Below are 24841 nucleotides of genomic sequence, written 5' to 3' on the forward strand. Positions count from 1 at the left end.
TATCAGTTTTATTTCTCAAAAACTGTTTATTTTTGGTATCTTGTTACAGATTCCTAAAACGTACTCATTTGCTGTATACACGAATTATCCTTTGTATCTTTAATTCTGTTGGCAATCGGTATAATTATAGTGATTCAGTATTTAGTATGGAAGTCAAAATACTACTAAGAAGTTATCTTATAACGCATTTATCATAAAAAAGACTGAAAAGATTTTCTTAAATGAATACAAAATTGTTCAAGTAATACACAAGGCCATAGATGAAAAGGACAAATAAAGAATCGCCAAATGAAACATCTTATTCAACGCTTGGATTTAATCAATCTTCCTTGCATGATATATCTCACTGCTGGAAGAATTATTTAGGCATGCTGTATCACATTTCGTCTAAAAGAATAAATTATTTCACCATCAACGATTTTTTGTCATTTATGGTGTTATTAAGGAGCATTTTATGATCAACTGATGAACCTAGTACTAAATCCTCGTCTACGTTAGCTATTGTAATTTTGAGTTCCTTTGAATACCATGAATTATTAACAGATATCTTAACTATTGAATTGTCAAGTATATTTGTACAAGATTTGACTTGTGTTGCTTTGTGTTTAGACATAAACAGAACAACTGATAACAATATCAAGATTTTGGAACTGTCTTCCTATTTCCATTTTATTCATAAAAAAGTCTGAAACTCGTTACAATCCGTTTGTACATAATATGTACGCATTTTTCACATAAACACTTTGCACATTAAATAAGATGTTTTAATACTTGTTTCATATCCGACTAAATCACAAGTTAGAGTGTAATTCTTTTAAGTAAGTTTTTATAGACATTTGTTTTTAGATGGACACATTCGTATAAAGATCAGAGAATGTTTAAGTGGTTTTATAAATATGATTTATCATATAATTATAAATGAAATATTGAGTAATATTGATGAAATAAAATACATATTATTTATTTTCCGTATTTTCACTGTAAAATGATATTTTTCACTGCAGTGACACATGTTTTCCGTATTGTATTTTGACAGGTGTCTTGTCGGTGGACAATAAATACAGAATTTATAAAAACTCTTAGGTCTGCAATGGGAGCATTTTCCACAAATCTTTCATATACTGATAAAAAAACAATAGAAATGTTTATTTTGGATGTTCTTATATTGTACTAGAACAGATTAGTATCTGCTATATAAGGATATATAATATCGGATCATATATCTCATACTTGCCATGAATTTCTATATATAGTTCTTTATTTTGTGATTTATTATTACGTCTGATGCTAAATAAATTCAACGTAATTACTCTTTGTATTTCTAACCTTCTATCATATACCTATTTACTTTAATTGCTGTTAAACAGTACGTTGTGTTCACTATATGGGTCTCACTTATAAAAATTGAAGCAAATATTATACAAAAAATAAAAAAATAATAATAAAAATTGTAGGGAATATCTCTCTATGGAGGATCAGTAAAGGTCTGCAATTAAACTGTGAAAAAAGATACAATTTTATATCCATTTGTAATGACATCATTTTGCTTTTCATGAAGCCTCTTAAATAGTATCATATTGCTTTTTATTTATAAAAAAGTGTATTATTATATGATAACAATATGTAAATAATTATTGATAAAGAAGAAAAGAGGCGGACAAAATGTTAAAGGTCAAATGATAATTGACAAGCAATTTGCTACTCAATAGACAGCGTTTTTTATTTCCATTGATGAAAGCATGTTAACGTCATTGAATAGCCAGAATGTCTGGTGAAATAATTGAATAAGCATTTCTTTATCAACACTGTTATAACACTTTTTCCTGATTTGTTGGGTATAAATTTCATTTGATTATATACGTCAGTTTTAACTGAAAATGAACGCGCACATCATGCCTCCTCCTTTAGAAGTGGAAAATTTATTTAGAACATATTAGAGGCTAATCACCAAAAGCAAGTAGCCCTGAATATGAAATAAGTTGTACATAATGTAGGAAAACCTGAAAATAGTATTTTGTCTTCCATATAAAAAATAAAATCACCATTACTATATCAATTGTCGAAAAGGAAAAAAGGTTGGCTATATGTCTATTGGGTACCATTTCGGATATTGGTAAAAGACACTAAAACTATATTTAGTTTTGAGTAATGAAACTTTTAGGTTTTTCAAGGGCTTAAAGAGCTTTTAAAGTACTAGGATAAAATTAAGATAGAACTTTGTTTTGTCCTAGCCTTTCACGTCCATCATTGTATATTTGATTGCATGAAATGTTGTGGTCGTACTACAAATATTGGATAAAAAAATAATTGACTTCATTAGCAGAATATTGTTACACTCTCGTACATGTTTAGATTGAAAATCACAAAGTTTTAATAAAAGACATAAACACATAAATTTTGATAGAATAAACATAAATTATTTATTCTTTCAAATACGACTGCACTTTCAACGCAAGCTCATTTCAAGAAAATAAGATAAATAACAAGTGTTAGTTTTACGTTTTGAATTTGCTTAGAATAATACAATATTTGGCAATTTTCTACATTATATTTTAAAAATAACGATCCGTGATTAAATAATTTCAAATCATAATCCAAGACATACCCAGATCCGTAGGGATACGGACAAAAGCCCCCCCCGGACGAAAGCCCCCCCCCCACCGTCTAAAAATGACAAGGTGGACAAAATCCCCACATGAAATTTACACATAGGACAAAAGCCCCCCCCCCATAAAAAAAGTAAAGGTAGGACAAAAGCCACCCCCCTCCATGGTCAATCAAATTTACATATAGTGTATTAAAGTTGTGTTTTTTATGTGTTTAAAAGATATGTATGGACATCACATGTAGGTGACATAAAGCTAAGGATATTAATTTGATCCCTTTACAAATTTACAAAAGTGATTAAACATTACTACTCTTCTGACCCTTGTTGTGTATATGAAAAGCTATGAATTCAGTATCGCATGCATGCATTATTTCATCTGTTATCATATACTTTGTTAACACTTCAATATAAACATTAAAAATAAACATTAAAACAAATTCTTTTCATTTTTATTTAAAAGTTTGTGTGAAATTTGATGAATTTGAGCACCTGTGCATGTGAAAAAAAAAAATGGGGGGGGGGTTTGTCCTACCTGTCTTTTTGATGGGGGGGGCTTTTGTCCTATGTGTAAATTTCATAGGGGGGCTTTTGTCCACCTTGTCATTTTTAGACGGGGGGGGGGCTTTCTTCCGGGGGGGGGGGGCTTTTGTCCTACACTCAGATCCGTAAAATGTTATTTCAAAAATGCACATGAACACTGTTTTTTTATATATAAATTTAGTAAAGCCAAATGTTCATAAGCACTTTATCTAATGTTTCTTTTTAACAACAAGTCCGAAATTATTCACGAAATTACAAGAACAGTCCAAACATTTATTTATTTAAACATTTAACTAACAAGTGTTCATACACATTCAAATGAAATATAACTAACATCCTCATCAATTTGAAATATCGAACTATTTCTTTGAACGGTAAATTGGTATAAATTGAACATTTTATTTAACAAACCATGGTAATTGTGATACCGTTAAATTATCTATAAATAGTTCACTTTACTTTATATCATTAAACAAATTTTAGGCATTTTACAAAATCGGTCAGTTATGATAAAATATGACGATAAAATATTTTTTATTTGTTTTTGTTTATTTTTTCGATTTTATTATTTTGTGCATACGATCCACTTCTCATGTAGTATACATGTATATGCTTTAAAGTATTATTCTTTGTATCACTTACATTTCTGCTTTGTACAATCCAACCTGAAATCAAACTATCAATTACGTACATCTTTCTGTTTAAAACAATGCAAGTTTGTTTTCCCGCAATATCAGATTGCAATAATCAGTCTCAAGCTAGCTTTAAAGAGGCCAATTTTAAGCAAAAACTGCCTACTTAAAAAAGACAGGAATGTAAACTGATACTCGCAATGCGTAGATACAAATGATAATATTTTTATTGATTATTCGTGAAAATCCAATAAGTTAACTTTTCCCACCGCTTTCATTCCATCGGAGGAAATTTTCTACTCTGTACGGTCTAGTTCTCTTTTTCATTTAGCTTCATGCAAACATTTGAAACTGATATGACATAAAGATGGAGAAACAACCGTTTAGCACCATGCCCTGGACACGTTATCCTGCCATTGTTATATGTATATTTTGTTAAATGAGCTATCTATCTAAAAATTGTTTGTGAAATAAAATTATTGTTTTCTCTATTCATAATCTTTCTTGAATGCAATGTTCATCTACAAATATATCCGTTTTCTTAAAAATGCGCAGTAAGTTTTTAAACTGAAGTACAATTTGGAGTTATAAGTACACTGTTAGGACGTTTTCTATTCCAGTATTGTTTTTGCTTCAAAATGTTTTGCTTCAACCATATGAAGTCTCTATAACAGTTAATGCAAGCGCGATAAGTCGGATTAGGCGTTGATTAGCTTTTCTTTCAGAATCTGACAGAATTACATTGTGACGGTCATTAAGAAGATTTTCTATTAGGAAATTAATAATACAGATTTGTTGAGTGACCGTGAATAAATTCATTTGCAAATTGAAAAAAGAATCACCAAAAAAAAAACACACACACATACGGTGTAAATATATTTTTCTGCTGTTTCGGAATCATAGAATAGTGTAAAAAAATACCGCATTATGCCGTAAGAGCTGCCACACCATTTAGTATTTTATATAAACGGACTCAATGGAATCGAATCTGCATTATTCAACCTTTTATTTGTCTTTTAATTTGTCATTTCCTATAAAAAAAATATTTATGAAATGTGTATGTGCAATATTCATGTAACTTATTCATAAATGTAATGATTAATAGTACATTATGTAAATAATCACAAACGTAATTTTATTGAATAATATTCTACTAAGTAAACGACTTACTATTTATTGATATTCATAAAAATGTATGTGCTTTTCTATCAAATCTAAGTTATTATAAATTCGAAAACGTAAGAAAACAGACGAGAAGTTATCAGAATACAATTTAAATAGATTCTAACTTGAATACACATAAAACTTATGTCAGAACGGCAGGATTTTAGAGAGAACTTATTGCCTCAATTCCATCAAAAATCCTGACCTATTACTTGAAGGAAGTATAATATTTCAGAAATACACTTGTATCAGCTCATTGTTACTTATTAAAGTGGTTTGTGCGGTATCACTAGTAATGTTTCAGTTTCGCCATTAAACCCAAACAAAAACAAACTGTATTTGTTCATCTAAAGCAATTACTTTTTTTTAGAATTGATAAGCTTTATGATGATATCATTTCGTAGATTTATGTATATTGTTATGCATTTTATTTTACATATATATTACTTATCCAAAATATTACACAAACTCAGATTTTTGTTAGTATAAATCAAGAACCCAATAATGAATTTCTGATGATAAGCCTTCAGCCATTCAGCGATACGAAGTGAACAAGTTGTGAACATCAGTGTTAATGTACTGAAAGTTGCATCTATCAAGGTTGATTGACAACTCAATGACGTAATGTCATTCGTGCTGATTGTAATGAAAACAATATTGATCACAATATTTGTATAAAAGGATATATATTATATGCATATAGGTGTTTAAATATCATAATTTAAGTATCTAAATACAACAACATAAACGGCACTTATCATTTATTATTAGACGCTTTTGATGTTATGTGCCATAAAACATAATGGAGATAAAAGAAGTGCAATAAGTCTACATTTATGATAATTTGGTTGTGACTCCTAATGGACTTCTGATTTTTACAACATTATGTTGAGCTCTCATATCATAATATTAACATTGACATTTATTGCATGCTGCTATATATTCCTATAGACATCTGTAAGATTTAATACACCTTTGGGAAATTGTAATCATTCATTGGTAGGATCCTGAGCAAACAAATACTCTACAAATCTAGTTGTGACAGCTCGTTCATATCAGTCATCAGTCTATATCAAAATGTTGTTTAGCAAATTATCCTAAAATCTTTGACAGATAGCTTTGAATTAAAAGATGTAATTTACATATCTTGTGAAGTTATAGAAGTCGTTCTTTACTTCCATTTGGGGCTTTCTTTAAATTTTAATTCCTGAACTCTGAGTCTATAAAAATATCTTGCTTATAACCTTGCATTTTATTTGTTAACCCTGATGCTTCCAATTTGACCGTTTTCAATTAATCATTGATATAAAAAAGTCAGTTTATTTAAACTATGTTGTTGCTTCCATGCATTTGATTTTAATCATATCTTTATATTAAAAGGTCACAGTGTAAATTTGATTATCATCACATTTCCGGGTGAATTCAATCAACAGTTACCCTGACTTGCCATGGCAGCAGGACCAGGGAACTGTTATTCAATTAAGATAATTTATTTGTCAGGGATTAAAATTTTAGTTTCGTAATTCAAATAACTGGCGAGAAGTTAATACAATTGTTTACCTTCCTTTTTAGTCTGTTTATGATTTATAATTAAAAAGCAACATTTCTTGTGTCCCTTAGCACTGGCTCTAGCAATATTAAAAGTTTGAACTTGAAAGTATGGAATGGTCTACAAAATATAAACAAAATTGACATAAGTACATTAGGCAACCATTGTTTTGAAAAAGGGTGTAGATTCATTTTAAGCAATGAAATAAAAATATCATATGAAAAATGCAGACTCGGTTTTACTGAGTCCGTTCATAAGAGATAATGTAAAGAGCAACATCTTGCAAGCCCTCAAGCAGCGGCTTAAGTGGTGTATGTTATTAGGTACATTTTCGACGGTGAGGATAATGTTTCTGAGATTATAGTCATTTCATACTGTTTATGTTTTCTTTAAGGGTATCATAACTCCGTCTTATATTGAATGTAGTTTCACCAGGCTCAATCAAATCGAGTCTGCAACATTTTCAATTATGCCGTTTTTGGCCATTCTTCAGGTAGTCTGTTATTAATAACACCTGAATAAGATATAGCATCAATAACATAACAGAAATAGCTGGAGAAACAAATTTCAGCCACATCGTATTATGGTTATATGTGTTATTCTGCATTTAAAAATATAGGATCTGTTTGCTATGACATCAATAACTCTCTTTCTATAATTATATATTTAAATGTGAAGTTATTTAAAGGTACACATTGGTCAGGATTGGATTGGTAACTACGGCCTCAGGTTATGAGACTCAACTCAAATAGGGTCAAGTGGACAGCCAAGTACTCGTATTTGCATGTTTCTCCATATTGCACCAAAATGTTATGAATAATTCCAATAATGTCCAATCAAACATGATAATGGTTTCCGTTAAACTGTTTTAGACTGCTCAGTGTTTATTATCGGTGTCTCTGAATAACCATTAGGGCATGATTTTTTTTATCCCGCTCGGAAAATATCAATTTATAGTTTCGTGAAAGTTAATATGATAATATGCAAGTTAACAAGCACAAACAGTAGCCCTAGGACACTTATTTTCCAATCTGCAGACAATGCTTTAAATGATCGTTGTGAATATGGATGTATAGCACTAAATTGATTATTAAGACAAAATCATTTTTTATTTATAAGAATTATCTATAATAGTAAGTTCTCAAATGGCGTTTAAACGTATATATTGCTAAAATAACAGTCTTCGAAAAAATCATGCTTTTTTTCGATAAGAACATTTTACCGTATTATCACTGTTGTCCGAATACTGTCTGTGAATAGGTTAAAAATACAACGTTTCTCTTGCTTTTTTTATCATCATTGATGTTTACAATCCGAACGTTATCGCAAATTCTTATAAGGTAAACGCTTTAAAATTTATTGATTTAAGGTAGAATTGTTCACCTCTGCGCAATTTTGTCTCGAGTTATGTAAACATTGCTGAAACATGTTTTTGTTTGGAAGTTATATATAGAGTAAATAGCGACACTAATATGTGTTGCATATATTTACGTTTTGAAGCAAATACAGACGTTAATATTAATGAAGTAACAAATAATGATTGAGTTGATAAAAAAAGTACAGCGCATTTCTAATATTGCTGTATGAATCCCGAGCTGTAATATTTCCCGAAATAATGAGTAATTTCAATTGACATTTTGCTACATTAATTATTCAACAAGCACAAAATGTGGAATATATATGAATCTATTTCAGTCTTTTTTATGTTAGTTGAAAGTATTTGTACATATAACTGTATCAAATAAACATCTTTTTGAATGTACTATAGTTATATATTTTCTTAACCCTAAAAAAGGTAAATGATATCGATTTTTTCAGCGAAATATCTTCTTTACTGTTTTGGTTAAAGTTGCATCACTGTGATACTTTATGCCCATACTAAATTTAGTTTTGTGAATGGTGCTGGTGTGACAGATTCCCTCATTGTTGTGCAAAAATAATAATACAAAGTGTTTGATATGAACAATTCACTGTAAAGTTTATATGTTTCAAATGCACTTAGGATTAATAACTTAAATATCATAACGACTTTAAGCAAACTATCAGAGACTGAAACGGTTTCTGATAATAATTATGAATACAGAAGTGCTTGAATAATGATTGTTTCAGTAAGAATGTGTTCTTTTGTAATGTTTTGATGCAATGCGAAGGCTATATTAAAATTTATTTTTTAAAAATTAGGTCATTTCAGCACCAGAAACTCTAAACCACCATGCCTATTTAAAAAAAATATTTCATATAAGTGTCGTTAAATGAAAACGAGGACAACTCGAAAAAAAGCAAACCAGCCTCAGTGGTCTTAAAAATGAACCAAGTGACCAAGTTCGATCTCAATGTGTAGTTATTGCAATTAATGAAAGCTTTAATAAGACAAATAGACACAAATCAACCTATTTAATTCTCAATTTGTAAATGAGATCAATAAATGTAGTTCAAATACTGATTAAGAAAAAGTATATCTGTTACATATTAAACAAAACAAGTACGTAAATTGTTTGTTTTCTCTAAATATTTGATCATTCAAAATATTGACAGAACAAAGGCCTACTAACAAGTATGATTTCTAACAAAATCAATATTTTACTACATGTTTTTAATTGAAAATAAGTTCTTTATGTCTTCTTTTTATAATGTTTCTTTGTAAGATAGTTTATTAATCATTTTTAAATTAACGTTTCAATTCAACATCTTTTAAGTTGTTTAAAGCAATTTATCCACGCTGTATTGCTTTAAAACATATGCTGAAAAGAAAAGACGAAAATGATAACGTGTACATTCATGAACTATGTATAAAAGATTGAATATGACAATAAGAAATATTTACAAAGATACATTATGCCCATACTAAATTTAGTTTTGTGACTGGTGTTTGTGTGACAGATTTCCTCATTGTTGTGCAAAAATAATAATACAAAGTGTTTGATATGAACAATTCACTGTAAAGTTTATATGTTTCAAATGCACTTAGGATTAATAACTTACATAACATAACGACTTTAAGCAAACTATCAGAGACTGAAACGGTTTCTTGAATAATGATTGTTTCAGTAAGAATGTGTTGTTTTGTAATATTTTGATACAATGCGAAGGCTCTATTAAAATTTCTTAAAAAAAATAGAACGTTTAAGCACCAGGTACTCTAACCCATCATGCCTATTAAAAAACATTTCATATAAGTGTCGTTAAATGAAAACGAGGACAACTCGAAAATAAGCAAACCAGCCTCAATGGTCTTAATTATGAACCAAGTGATCAAGTTCCATCTCAATGTTCAATTATTGCAGTAAAAGAAAGCTTTAAGAAGACAAATAGACACAACTCAGCACATTTTTGTCTCATTTAGTAAATGAGATCAATAAAGGTGGTTCAAATACTTAATAAAAAGTATACGTTTTACGTATTAAAGAAAGCGAGTACGTAAATTGTTTGTTTTCTCTAGATATTTGATCATTCACAATATTGACAGAACAAAGGCCTACACACAAGTATAATTTCTTTGTTTTGTTTTGGGTTTTACGTCACATCGACACAGTATAGGTCATATCGCGACGTTCCAGCTTTACTGGTGGAGGAACACATAAGGTGCCCTTCCGTGCATTATTTCAGGCACGAACGGGCACCTGAGTAGAACCACCGACGTTCCGTAAGCTAGCTTGATAGCTTCCTCACATGAAAGAATCCAAAGTCCCTGTCGGGATTCGAACCCACAGCGGCGAGGGGCAAGTGGTTTGAAGTAAACGACCTTAACCACTCGGCCACGGACGCAAGTATAATTTCTAACAAAATTAATAGTTTACTACTTGTTTTTAATTGAAAATAAGTTCTTTATGTCTTCTTTTAATTATGTTTCTTTGTAAGATAGTTTATTAATCATTTTTAAATTAGCGTTTCAATTCAACATCTTTTAAGTTTTTCTATAAGAAAGTATGCTTTTTAGATATTTTATTTGTATAATGCCCGAAAATCGGTATTCGGTATTTGACCACATATTAATAAATGTAGACGTTTTATGACAAGACACGCAAACAAAAAACAAAAAAGTCTAATTAATAGACATTTATGCTAATATCTCTATGACTATGCTCCTAAAGGATTTCTGATTTTTACAAGATGGCGATGTACCCTTCACTTCATAATATTAACAATGACAGTTATATGTTGACGTCGTATAATTAAATACATATAGACACCCGAAGGAAAATAACACAATTCATTTGTTAACTCTTGAAACTGCCACCTTAGTTATCATATGTTAACATGTTATCTTAAAGGTTATTCATCACTGTCAAACAAATATTATGCAAATTGTCATGTGACATCGCAAATAAAATAAATCAGAACAGGCTATTCCAAATATAGTAAATATCGACTTCCTTCAAGATCATATTACCTTGTGAACTTCATACATTGCATCAGATTATTTTTTAAAGCATTAAACATTTTTAATACCTAAGCGTGACGTAACACCTCTCATACTTCTTTTTTCTTTTTGTTTAAAATGTTTCTAAATATCACATTAAGGAGTTATCTGTATCATATATTATAGATATATTATTATTTTATAAAATCTAATGTAATATTTATATTTGATCTGTAACGACTATTTAGCTTTTACTGTCTAATAAATCATAGAAAACGACAATTACTATTAGTGAAAGATCTTGTTTGCCCTTTAAATATGTAAATATATGAACTTGTATTCTTCGATATTTATTTATCTCAGATAAACAGAAGACGAATCTGAAAACCTATGACATTTTAAAACTAGAATAAAGGAACATACGTATAATTGCGTTAACATCATTGTAAGGTGATTGTAGAACTGGCAAAACACGATTTCATATATAATTCATCAAGCAACAGTAGGCAACTTCGTAATTTATATAAAGCCAATTATTTGCTAACTTTATATTGCTTATTCTTAACTTCAATTCAACTTGCAAAAATAGATTAAAGTAGCAATCTTAAAGACTCTTAGAGATGATTGACCATGCTTGTTATTCCATATAATAAGTAAACATTCTAATGAATTTCGTTTCCAAATATTATAAAAAGGTTCCGGCAAGATAATCAAATTGGCACCTCCTCCACACCGTTTGTTTCCCTTGCCTTCCGTTATGTCCTTTCGGGCGCCGTCTCTTTAGAATACTATAAAGGCTGCGTTCTGTTTATGCTGCTGTACCTTGTTGATCTTACTAACTAACAAAGCATTCTCGGTATAGCTTAGACAAAGAAAAACGTTTCACTGTCTTACTTTATAATCCATTTTCTGACAATCAGAAAAAACAACTGATATTGACAAATTGATAAGTTTCATTCATCACTTTTGACAAAATAATTATTAAGCGTCTTAAAACGGTCAGCTAAATATATATAATAAATTATTGTCTTTTGTTCTAGCAGGATATCTCAGTTCAATTCTGCATACAAAAAAGTTGATATGACTGTCGATTTGTTATAAAATATAAGACACATAACACCAGCACATTCTGAAAATGCAAACAAAATGATAATGCAATGTACAAGCAAAAAACAATAAACCTATCTTAATGAAAGTCTGGAATTGAATATTACATTCATACACATAAAATAAAAGTCACATATTTTGAAGAGACAAAAATGTGCATAGTACAACGTTTATTCTTCCTAAACCAGGTTACTCAACTTGTGTAGCTATAGTTTTGTTGTCAACATGTGTAGAGTGCCTTAACGTTATATTTATAAAATAGGATATGAAATGAAACCTGAACTTTACACGAAGTAGTTTGTCATTGATTCACGAATTAGCTATTTCTAAAATTATTGTTTTTAAAGCCGAAATAACGGGACATAAAATGCAAAGTCAAATTAACAAATAAATATTTTGGTTGTTGTTGTATCCTTTAAATGGATATTAAAATACAAACACTCTTTTTATGTTAATTTGCAAATCACCACTAGAAATGGAAGTCATTGAAAGCATAGACTTTCTGCAAACGTAAAGGTAAGAAATACCTACAAAACACTTAAAAAATAGACCTTTTTATATGTAAAGTCAACATACGTATAGGTAATAAATTAATGCTTATCTTGTACAAAAGAACATCCTCATTTGTCCATGACAATAATTGGCAGTAAATCTTCTCGTAAATGGATAAATTGTCCTAGCACTAAGAACATTAAGTGTATTTGAACCTTAGTTGAACTCTTAAATAAACGGCATGTATCATGTTATTGCAGAATAATTTGTTAAACTATACTTAGGAAATGGTACATTGTAGCGTTTGTTTTAATTTTGCCTTTATCTAATTCTTTTTTATTGATTCATTTAATTCTTATGTTAAGATTTGCTTCATCTAATAAAAGACCACCGATAAGATAAAATGATAATAATAATAATATCAATTTATAATTTATGATATATTGTGTAAGATCGTTTATACAATTTTAAAAATAAAACATATTCCTTCTTGCATTTACTTCCTTGCTAATTTTGTAATAAGGTAAAATGAATGAAAACAAATAAAACAGTGCGAAAATACCACAAGAATCTAACATTAAAATCTGTCGCCATGATTATTTTGTCATTCAATTTCTAAACATTGTTCAAAATGAATGCAATTTGGGTGACGTTTGACGTGCAATGTTATCAAAAGAAAAAGATCTTTAGAATTTTTATCTGTGACAGAAATTAAAATTTAGATTGAATGAAATATATTCTGAAAATAGAATAACTACTGTTCTGTGGTGTTAATTTGCTAGTTAAAGAATTTTAAAATTAATCGCACAGTGTCCACTAATTTACAAATATCTAATAAAGTATAGAGTCAATTTGTTTGCAGAATTTTAAGAATTGAAATAAATGATTTTACGGAATTCAGCATTTTCTGAAAATGTTATGGCTTACATGATTTAAGATCAAAGACTGAAATGCTATCTTCAACTTATTTAATTATTCAAGATAACGCTAAAAGTTATATAAACATTATAAAATGAATTTTATCATTTCTAATACACAGCCACCATGGGCCTTTTAACATTTAGATGGTATATTGTATGACATTTATCAAATTAACCACTAAACATTTAAGGGAGATGCATACCACATATAGACTTCAAACAAACAAACAAACATAATAAATGCGACAAATCTAATAACATCATTTAGCTTTAAAGCATCCCACCATTTAGTATTTGATATATTATTCTTTTATATCATATATCATAAATGCACTAAAATGTCAATTCAATTAGTTAGCAGTCGGGAAACTAGTATATACACCTAGGAATAATTCTTGATTATATTTCCAAATGCAATATGTTGTATAATTGATATTTTTTTTAATACCTTAATGCATTATATATAGGCACGTTTATCAAAATATGATACTTTATTCCCAAGAACCTATCATATAAACGGCAATATTATATTTACAAAACAATAAAAACATTCTAAAGAATTTTCATCTTGGCCAAATGTAAAGACGGCAATATCAATGAAAAACAAAAATTGAATGTTTCCTTATTATTTTAAGTATATCACACATAAACAAGAATGTATAACAATATCTTAAAATGAAATACTATGATCTTTGGTATGATGCCGGTGTGTGTCTGAATTTTCATAAATACTTTTACAGTATTAAACTAATACTTTTACAGTATTAAACTATGAAGAAGCGTAAAATTTGCTTTTCCATAGTTCGCATTAAGTTTAACTTTATATTATCTTCTTTTCATCGCATACGATCTGTAAAATTATTTTATCACACTTTCATGGTCTGGAGAGTTTTAAGCATAAATTTGATACAATGGATATCTAACTTCTTAATGTCGCAAAAACAACTGAACAATTTAGGAAGATATTTATAAACAAATACAACGCAGGAGTAAATGTATTGCACTGGGTAGGCCTGACATTGTTTTATGCAAATGTAGCCATTTTAAACGTCAACCGACTCCCCTATGAACTAAAACAACATACTTTCATCAAATATTTATCAGTAAATAGCATGTGTTCGTTTATGTGTAATTATTTTCATCTGAAAAAGATATAGCCAATTTTTTGTCGTATCAAATGATATATAATCAGTGCCTGTACAACAACGGTACAACGTTAGTTTCAGAGCTAGTAATTAGTTATTAATCTTAATGACAACCCGGAAACTTAAATACATACTGTATAACAATATCTCTCTGCACATAATTCTTTTTTAAATCCAAATCAATATATTAATGACTACTTCTTATATAAAGGTATAAATTCAGTACATTAAATTATTGTTATTAATAACTACTGTTTTATTTGTTTGTTTCGTTTTCTTTTGAAATCTAAAATGTTATTTTCAGTTAAACAAGGCAATTGATAAATGATATTAGACATATTATTATTAGAGCTGCTGCATTCTTGGTAGAAACTACTTTCCGTGCTGTTGTTGTCTACAACTTCACCTTGTCAACAGTCAACCAGTAGTCTTGTTTTGTGTCAACCTGTATTGCATACATAATCAGACCTATCGATGAAAGTATTCTTTTTTCGTGAATGATAATTTAATAAAGCTCCTAGAACCACTGATTATGCTTGTTTCATAGCATTTTATTAAATTTGCCTTTGAGATTGCCATAAATTGGCGTCCAATATCTACTGTTTTGAACAAAACTGCAGAATAATATTATTAAAGCGGAAAATAATAAAACAAATGTTAAAATTAACCAGACGACAAATTACGCGTGCTTCAGAATAAATGAGCTGAAATGCATGTTAGATTTAGCGGTTGAATAAATAGTGGAATACACTCCACCAAAACATACTTACAAAGGACTGGATTTATACGAAATTTAAGCAAGGTTTTTATACGTTTGGTTAATTAGCTGTAAACGTAGTAGGAACATATCTAGATTGTTATCGTGTAACAAAAATGCGTAACAAGATGAAGTAAATAAGATTATATAAAGAAGCCAGATGATATTTAAATGATCTTTTAAAGCTTTATCGATGCCATTTTGTTTCAACTGGCTATACAACACATGGTTTATTAACATTTAATTAAATTTAAAATTAAGCTCGTAGATTGGCTGGCTAGCTTTTTTTATCCCCAATGTATATTCAAGAGACTCCACTAAGGTTTAAAAGCCTAAAAACATAACATTTGAATTCTTACATATATGAGCTGGGGCACTTTAAACAGAAATATATGCAAAGATAGTTAAGAAATATACTTTTAAATAAATTGAAAATCGTATTTTTATGCTTTTCTTAGCCCGATTTAAGTGTTTAAACGCTTTTCATTTTGGGTCATTTTTACAAGTTGAATGATTATTCTGGAAAAACGAAATGCGCGAATGATCTGAAATTTTGCACAAAGATTAGTGGTCTAAACCTTCATCAAATGGTACATTTATCTGGAAAAAATATTTCCAGTCCCATCATGTCAAAAAACCTCAATGGAGTCCCTTTAATCGCCTGATTTGATTTAAAAACATATTAACTAATACAAGGTCGTTGTACAAATATGTGCGATTAGCTTCCAGATAGAAAACATTATTAGCATTTTTTTCAGATTTTAGCATAACCAAAAGCAAGAAAAGACGAAGAACGAATTTAGATGTAAGAAATATAAGAGAAGATCAAAGTTATATGCACTTAAAATAAAGAGAAAATAAATAAATAGAAAATAAAATTCATTAAATTTAAAAATAAAATGCAAATTTGCAAAATTTATTTCAAAATAAGATAACTTAATATTTAAAATACAAAATCTTATCATCATCTATCATGTATCCCTAACATATGATTGCAGTAGGATCATGATATGAAACGGCAATGAATAAATTGATAATTGACGATGAATATCCCCCTCAAAAGCACAGACTTTAATTGAATATTTTTATCCAAAATTCTAATGCGGCCTACATTTTAATAATAAAACGAGAAAGGATAAGCAGGAGTTAAGAACATTATGTTTTCAGCATCGGAATAAAAACGGCAACACTACTGTAACAACTTTATATTATTGGATTTTGACGAATAATGAATGAAACACTATCACTTGTATCTCCACATTGACACTACTATTTCCTATTCAGTAGACAGACTAAAGTCGATAAATGGACTCCTAAAAGCGAACTTGATAAAGACAAACAAACAGATCATAGTTATTAGATATTATAGGAAAACACAATTGACTGTAAGCTGTACGTTTTAAATAAAGAAAGGATTATAGTTTACTTTTTGAGTGTGTAAAAATCTGATATTTCAATGATAATCAAATATGTACTTATCAACTTATTGGATGGTAATGTGAAAACATTAAGGTTATTAAAATACGGCAACTCAACAAGAACAAAAACTGAGATTCTATGATTATATGACTGGATGATATGTGACTTAATTGACTAAGAAGGGCTAATTTAAAAGTGCTTTTAAAATTAAACACAAATTAGATATACTATGTAAGTAGCAACATATCTTATGATATTTTATAACAATTACACATAAAGATAGTTCATTAAGTGTTATTTGTAACAAATGTTTGTTTAGATAAATGTTAAATGTTTTGTTATAAAGGAAATGAGAGATCTAAAAGACTGATATGAGGGATATATTCATCTCTTTTATAAGAATATTTTGTTTAATAAGACTTTACATCTATATTGATTTATTCTTTTCATGCAAAATAAATTGAATATGAAACCAAAAGTTTTTCCTAAACTTAATTTAATTAATTGTTGTAATAAGAAAAAACTGTAAATTAGAAATACATGGAGTTTCTACTGTAACATCATTTATCGTGACTTTTAATAACTTATACAATCAGGAAAAAATATAGTTTGACAATTAATGTACGGAAGCTTATCAGGGCCTCCACTTATCTAAACGTTTCACGTCATGTCAACTTGTCTCTTCTCGTTTTGACCAAAAACATTCCATGAAGACGTTATAATTAATACGTAATACATAAAACATTCCATTAAGACATTATGATTAATACGTAATATGTAGAAGTTTTTAATCATCGCAAAAGACTTTGTTGAATTACATGAGCTATTTGTCAATGCGAGTAACGTCTTTGCGTCTTACTAAATATTTCAGCAAAGTCGTGAAATCAAAAAGTTTCGACAGGATTTTTGTCGCAGAGACAAAAGCTTCAAGAATATCGAGAAAAATTTAGTTGCAATGCCTAAAAGCTTCTCATCTTTGTCAGTAAATTTTATTGAGAAATGCAAAAACATCTTATCAATGCGAATAAAAATAAGTCGACTTAGCGCAAAACATCTCACCAACTGTAGGCCCTGATACGCTTCCGTATTAATGATCAAATCAAGAAAATTTTAAATTTGGATGAGATATGCTTTCCTGATATAATAATGACATATTTGATATCACAATCGTTTCTAATTCATACAAATAAGGAAAGAAAAGGAAATTCACTGGCAATATTTGTGATCTAAAAGTAATTTATTATGTTTCCCCGTTTATGTTTTCTTATCCTCTTATATTGGTATAACTACTTTACAAAACTAAAACAACAAATTATTTTAAATCTTAGTTTCACGACAGTTGTTTGCACTGTAAATAAAAAAGGTTTTAATGACGAACTAGTGTAGTTGCCAAACATGTGATTTTATGTCATAAACATTACGAAATATATAAAAAAAATGTGAATCAAAATTTCTATTTCTTTATAGACTTCAATAGCCAAATAACATAATAGTGATTTCTCTTTAGATTTTGTTTTCATGTTTAAATGATTCTTAAGTGACATAAATCTATTCTTTAAATATGTTATTTTATGCATTATTTTTTTCTTTCTTTGTTATTTTTGTTTTGTTACTTACGATGCTCAAGAGTACAAATGATGCTTTAATATCGGGAAAGTTCAAAATACTTGTTATTCCTTATTCTTATGACTGCTTGCTTTGTATCATCCGATATTGGAAAGAAAGAATAATATATTTTGTTATTCCGCGATGCGACTATCAGTTTACCGTTTTGTTACAGACCGCAGACTTCGTGAAGCCAAAAAACTTAGAAGTTAACCTGATAAGATGCCGACAAACAGACGTTATGGATACTCAATCATACTTTCATTGACATAAGGAATGGAACTATACTTTTGACCACGTATAAAGTAGCTGTATTATAGATAGAAAAATATATTAGCATGCTCGTTAACTTTGTAAAACAAAACATTTAAATTTTTCCAGGACTTTTTTCTACGGAGCAACAGCTATAGAAGTAAATTGCTCGGAGTTAAGAAATTGATTCAATCCCTTTGGAGGTATGATACGAAATAAAAGATGGATCCAACGTTTTAAAGATGTATACCAAATTTAATTCATCCAGTTATAAATGTAAGTATATTTTTTCATCTATGTTTTTTCGTGTAAATAAAGTGACTGTAAGAGAAAAAGATATACTTGTTTTGTATTTTGAATAAATTACTTTTATCGATTCATATCAATAACGTGTCAAGAAATTTTTTGTCTTTATCTACAAAAAATGTCTAGACTTTTTTTGTGTCCAAAATTTTATCTCGAAATGAAAAGTAATTGATGGAACTTTATTTATCTATCTGTCATAACTAATATTGTTTCGACTTGGCTACAGTATATAATATATGTCTATGATACATGAAATATTAATTTCCCGTCTTTATTATTTTATTGTCAGAAAAGTGTCGCATGGCAACGGAAAAAAATTACCTAAAGGCAATTTGAAAAATAAAAGCTCAGGTGGTTTATATGAAATTTACAATTTACAATACTTTTTATTTCAGGTTTGTTCTTAACAAAAACAATTTTTGTCGTCGTTTTAATAACCCAAGGTAATATTCTCCCTCATATATTCTGTTCATATTCGCGTATGAATGATACTTATTTTATTTAAGGAATACAACGGGTTTTTTATAGCAAAATTAAGAAATAATGAATAAATCAGTAAGTAATTCACCTTTTCCTGTTGGTAATTTAGACCTTGAACAATTGTTAAGATTGCAAATTCTAGTAAATTATGTAATGAAACATATGCAACTTTAGTTGATTATTGCTTGACAAAATAGGACTTAGAAATTTAAACATATCAAGATAATTTAATTGTTAAATTGTATCTGAATAATCAGATTGAATTTTATTTTATTACATAGGCTTCTTTAATTGTTTATAATTCATGCATTAAATTATTAGGAAGATTTTTGGTTAATATCTTCTTCATGTATTTCTCATTTTAAAATAAGGATGCAAACAATATATTCTATGTAAAACATTCAAACAAATGACAAAACAATAATGACGACATTTTAATATTTCACTCACTTTAAAGCAAAATGGGAAACTATATATAATAATGCAGTTTACATGAAATACCAAATGTTTTCTTGATTTAGTAACTTATAAACTACATTATCCTTTTTCAGTGCAATCAAGACAGAATAGATACATTCTTCCAGTTCTACCGGAAACGCATTACACATTAAATGACGTCATTATTTTGCCCGAAAACACTGACATTGTTGAGATAACAATAAAAAATCTGAATAAATCAACAGAACTTACTACGTGGAATCTGACAGTTGAACATGATTTTCGTCTGGGACATGTTTTGGGTCTTCAGAATGTATCCGTAGAATCAGGTTAGATATGTAAAAATATTGTAAATGAGAAGAAATACGTTTACAGTGTTTTGTCAAGCTATTTTCATATTCTATTCGGAACTAACAAAGGCTTCTGAGGTTCTACTGACATAAAAGTTCATCTCAATTTTTAGATTTCATTAAGTTCATGATATATTAAATAAATAATTCATTATATTAAGTGTGTTTTAATAAATCTGAAATTATGTTGGTTAGTACATATTTTATTTTACAACGATGGATAATTTCTTATATTAAATTCTATTTTTTCTGAAAGATAAGCTCAAAGTAAACATTAAATACATGTATTAACATGATAAATGCACGTTGTTGTAAATTTTAACATTAATGTATGAGTAAAATAAATACAATATTTAATGGTCAATCACTCTTCTATTTTAACAGGATTGCAATTAATCACCTCATGCAAGACAACTGTACTTATAGACCTACCTGGTGGTCTACTTCAACTGCCACAACTTGCCGACACTGGACTCTTACATTACATATTTACTTTACCAGAAAATAGCAAAAAAATATTTGATAAACCACTTGTTGTTCAATCCGAAGTTCCAGATACTTTGATCAGATTATGTGTTATCACGGACAACAAAAACAATGAAACGTCTGATAACTTTGAACCAAATTTAGAAGAAAGGAATAATACAGACAAATGCTCAAATCTGACAACATCAGCCATTGGTAGATACCTTTTAAATGTTACATCAGAATTCTACGGAATAAATAATTTATCAGGGTTCATGGGAGTAGTAATCACATCTATATATCCTATTATCATTCTACTTGGACATGATAAACAACTGCCAGGCAGAAATAAACACGAAAACAACACCGTAAATTTACAACACTCACAAATTAGTTGGAATGTTATTCCAGCGTTATCAAACAAGAGTTCAACCTATGTTGTTATTCCAAGTATACAAACACGTCACTATACCTTTTACGTAGCGTGTAAGTATAATTCTATAATTCTGCTAAATAAGGCACTATAATGCATTTTTAACCATTACTATTTTGTACTGCGTGGATATTTAAATCATGGTTATGCAGTGGATTATACAAACTCACAATGTTCATAATTATGAAATAAAATCAGTAAGATATAGATCATTTAATCATAAGAAGCATTGCGGCATATTAAAAAGCAAAAATTGAACAAACATACTAAGCTAAATGCAAATGAAATATTCGTTCCTAAAAATATTTTTACATAAAATTATCAACGGATCTAAAATACCAATGCTTTGTTATTGTATTTTAAGATTGCTTAGAAAAGTTAAAAAGTACTTGCGTTTTTCATATTGATTTTTGTCATCTGTTTTATATTGTCAAACAGGCATTCACCGAATTATTTCACTACGTTTGGAACTTTTATCATTTTAGGTTCTGTTGACGGCCGGGTAGATTTTCAAACTGATGCTGAATTGAAAACAATAAATGTGACTGCAAATGAACCAATCAATGCCAGTTTTACTATTTCACCTGATGCAATATTGACTGTCACAATGGAACATGGTTTTTCATTGGATTGTGTTAAATTGGATCACTCAACATGTAATGATGAACTATTACCTGTAAATAATGGTAGCATGTTTTATAATAACAGTGATAACAATCATAGTAACATATTAGATATTGGAAAGAAACATGCACTATACAGGTGGATTTATATGTCAAATGATTCTAATTTATTTATGCTTATTCCAAGTGATACAGACTTTAAAGTGACGTCTTTAAATGGAAATATTTCTTCCGTAAGTGAAGTCCATTTTGACATAAGATATGCCTCTCTTAAGTTGATATCTCTCGTACATTCTTCAGTAGGTTTATATAAAATATCATCAAACAGCACAGTCGATACTTGTTTGCTACATTATTTGTCAAAAAAGGAAGATACTTACTCTAATGATAACTTTAGTCAAAATACAACAAATAGACTTGGAACAACAATTTCTTCTACATTATCAAATAAACGTACTGGCATTATCGCAAATATTGAACCATTTTCAAGTAATATGTCCTCAACAAATTTGCCAAATAATTATTCTGTTGACAAAGCTGAACAAACTACGCCACCCTTTAGTTTGATAGAACAGACAACGATAGTAAAAAGTGCCTCATTTCTGCCCTTAGAAGACGATATTGATGCAACGTCTTTAGAAATTTCTACAGCTCCCGGCACAGGTAATTCACATACCTCTTATCAGGATACACAAGTAACACAAACTGCTAGTGGCCTACCTGAAAGAGATAGACAGGACAATGTAATAACAAATAAGAGTGAATCAAGCAAAACATTTAAAGCTGTGGTTGACATTTTCCACTCAAAAGAAGGCAGGAAAGATATTCTTATCGACAATTCTAAAACGCAGGAAGATCCAAAGTATACGTATAAATATAACGTGAATAACAATATTGGACAAGTGGGTGATGGTAAAAATCCCGTTGCTATTATTGCCAGCTTGGTGTCAGCTATTTTAGCTGTCGGTGCTATAATCCTGATATTTTTGCTCAAAGACTTTTTCTCCCGGAGACAACATATTCGGAAGACACGGATAAGACCGTTTATATCTTATTATTGATGCAACTTTTCTAAAGCTGGTTTTATTGTCATGAAAATATATAACTAAATTACTTTACTCAGTAGGATATTCAATTGTTAAATTATTTGATTTAAAGGGGATTCCATTAAGTTTTTATTTAATTGACGTGACTGGAAACATTTTTTCGAGGTAAATGCTCAATTTGATGTAGTCTAGACCAATAACTTGTTTGTCAAATTTCAGGTCATTCATTTCATGCAACGCTTTTTCTGAAATCGGGCTAAAATAGCACAAAAATACGATTTTTCAATTTATATCTAAGTATATTTCTTAATTTATATCATAATTTCTTGTTCATATACTTCAATTGTAAGTGACCCAGTTGATCTTTGTAAGAAATTCAAATATTATATTTTTAGGCTTTCAGACCTAAGTGCAGTTCCTTTAATGATTAAATAAATTAATGAAACCCATATATTTATCTTTTATATTATGTTAAAATATTTCGAAAATTTACTTATACATATTTTTTATAAAGTATTGAATAAATTAACAATATTATTATAATCATTATGTTGACGCTATGCAAAGTTCTGATTAAAACACGATCTTTTAAAAACAGTGTCTTTATAAAGAAAAGTAAAAATCATTTATTTACTGATAAATAGATAAATTGTTTTGAACCATAACGTAAGTCAACTTTATTTTAGTTTACTTAAGTAAACTAAGTACGTGATCAAACTCGTTTAAAAATGTTTAGTAACTAGAATATAAAGATTAATTAATCGATGATACAATGACATGATGTATTGACATTTTATTGGTCAAGTTTATCAGAATGTTTGGGTTCATTGACAGTCCTTGTTTTTTACTTTAATTATTTTCATTTTAGTAAGATGCAATAAACATTGTAATCGCATTCTTTATTGTTCTTTTACTCATTTACTTACATTACTATGTATATAACGAAGATGTTATTTATGTTACTATATTACAGAATTAAAAGATGAATTTCTTTCAGATACTGTTATTTCCTTTATTTTTTCAACGATTACAATATATATCGGAGAACCAGGATGTTTATTTTACTTTATAAGACATTATTTACTTTAAAACGCTTACAACCTTCATTGTTTTATTCCTTTTCTGTTCAATCCATGTAATATAAAAGTATTAAACACATGCTACTAAGCCCCAAAATTAAATTATTCTAATGCATAATCTGCTCGAAATAAATAAAAGTTGAACATACACGCTTAGAATTTAAAACATAATACATGCTGCATTTTCTGCCGAACTGTATTTAAATCGAATTTGTCCTACATTTCTGGCCATGGTTTTGACCTTCAGCTAAAGAAAAACTGTATACCATTGGTACAAAGAGTAGAGCAGCAGTTATGAAATTGTAGGAGATAATTAGTTAAATTTAGTTTAAACCCCTCATAGAATAAAAGACTTAGTGTTATACACTATTTTAACAGCTTAAAATAAAATGTCGAAACAGAAAACATATTTCAAAAGACAAAAGTATGCATTCATGAAAAATGTATGCAGCTCGCAGATCGCAACGTACCATGGTATTTAAATACTATGAAGACATATCACTTGTACGGTACTATTTAATACAAGAAACTACAATATTGTGTTTGGTCGTAACTTTACATACGATTTATTAAAAAAAAAACTTTCTAAAAATCCGATTTTTTCGCAAAGGATCTCGTTTTATCATTAAATTATGATAGTAATATAAGATAATATTTGAAGTAAAATGGAAATAATAATAATATTTCGAAATGTAAATTCATTTTGACCCTTCGGGTGTTTCTTTTAAATATTTGTTTTCACGCGTTTTTTGTGACATAATGTTCTAAATTTGCAATATAACGACGCTGTGAATGAGCGGAAACTGAAAAAATATTAAGCCTTCTTTCGATAGTGGCAGTGAGTTAACCTTAGCATCAAGAAAATATGATATTTGTACTTTATAGCAGACTAAATAGATACATAGTCTGGTCACGAACCGTACATATAACTTAACATAGCCGTGTTTAATTATTAACACTGAATAAGTAGAATTTTTTAATAGATTATGCTTTACAAAATTTAATATCTGATGGAGACGTTATTTTCCCTCTTCAAAATTATAAATTAAAATGTAGGTTTTCTCGTTAATA

General features: G+C 28.9%; 1 protein-coding gene across 1 annotated transcript; it reads left to right on the plus strand.

Moving 5' to 3' along the window:
- The first annotated feature begins 16501 nt into the window (after positions 1-16501).
- Positions 16502-23667, plus strand: LOC132754057 (uncharacterized). The gene is made up of 6 exons (XM_060744647.1): positions 16502-16659; positions 18680-18826; positions 19252-19299; positions 19888-20103; positions 20509-21075; positions 21508-23667. The coding sequence occupies exons 2-6, from the start codon at positions 18793-18795 to the stop codon at positions 22704-22706; spliced, it is 2064 nt and encodes a 687-aa protein (XP_060600630.1). The 5' UTR covers positions 16502-16659; positions 18680-18792; the 3' UTR covers positions 22707-23667.
- Positions 23668-24841: the final 1174 nt, after the last annotated feature.

The sequence above is a fragment of the Ruditapes philippinarum genome, unplaced genomic scaffold (genome assembly GCF_026571515.1).
Source record: "Ruditapes philippinarum isolate M1 unplaced genomic scaffold, ASM2657151v2 ctg2410_1_1_1_1, whole genome shotgun sequence".
Lineage (NCBI taxonomy): Eukaryota > Metazoa > Mollusca > Bivalvia > Venerida > Veneridae > Ruditapes > Ruditapes philippinarum.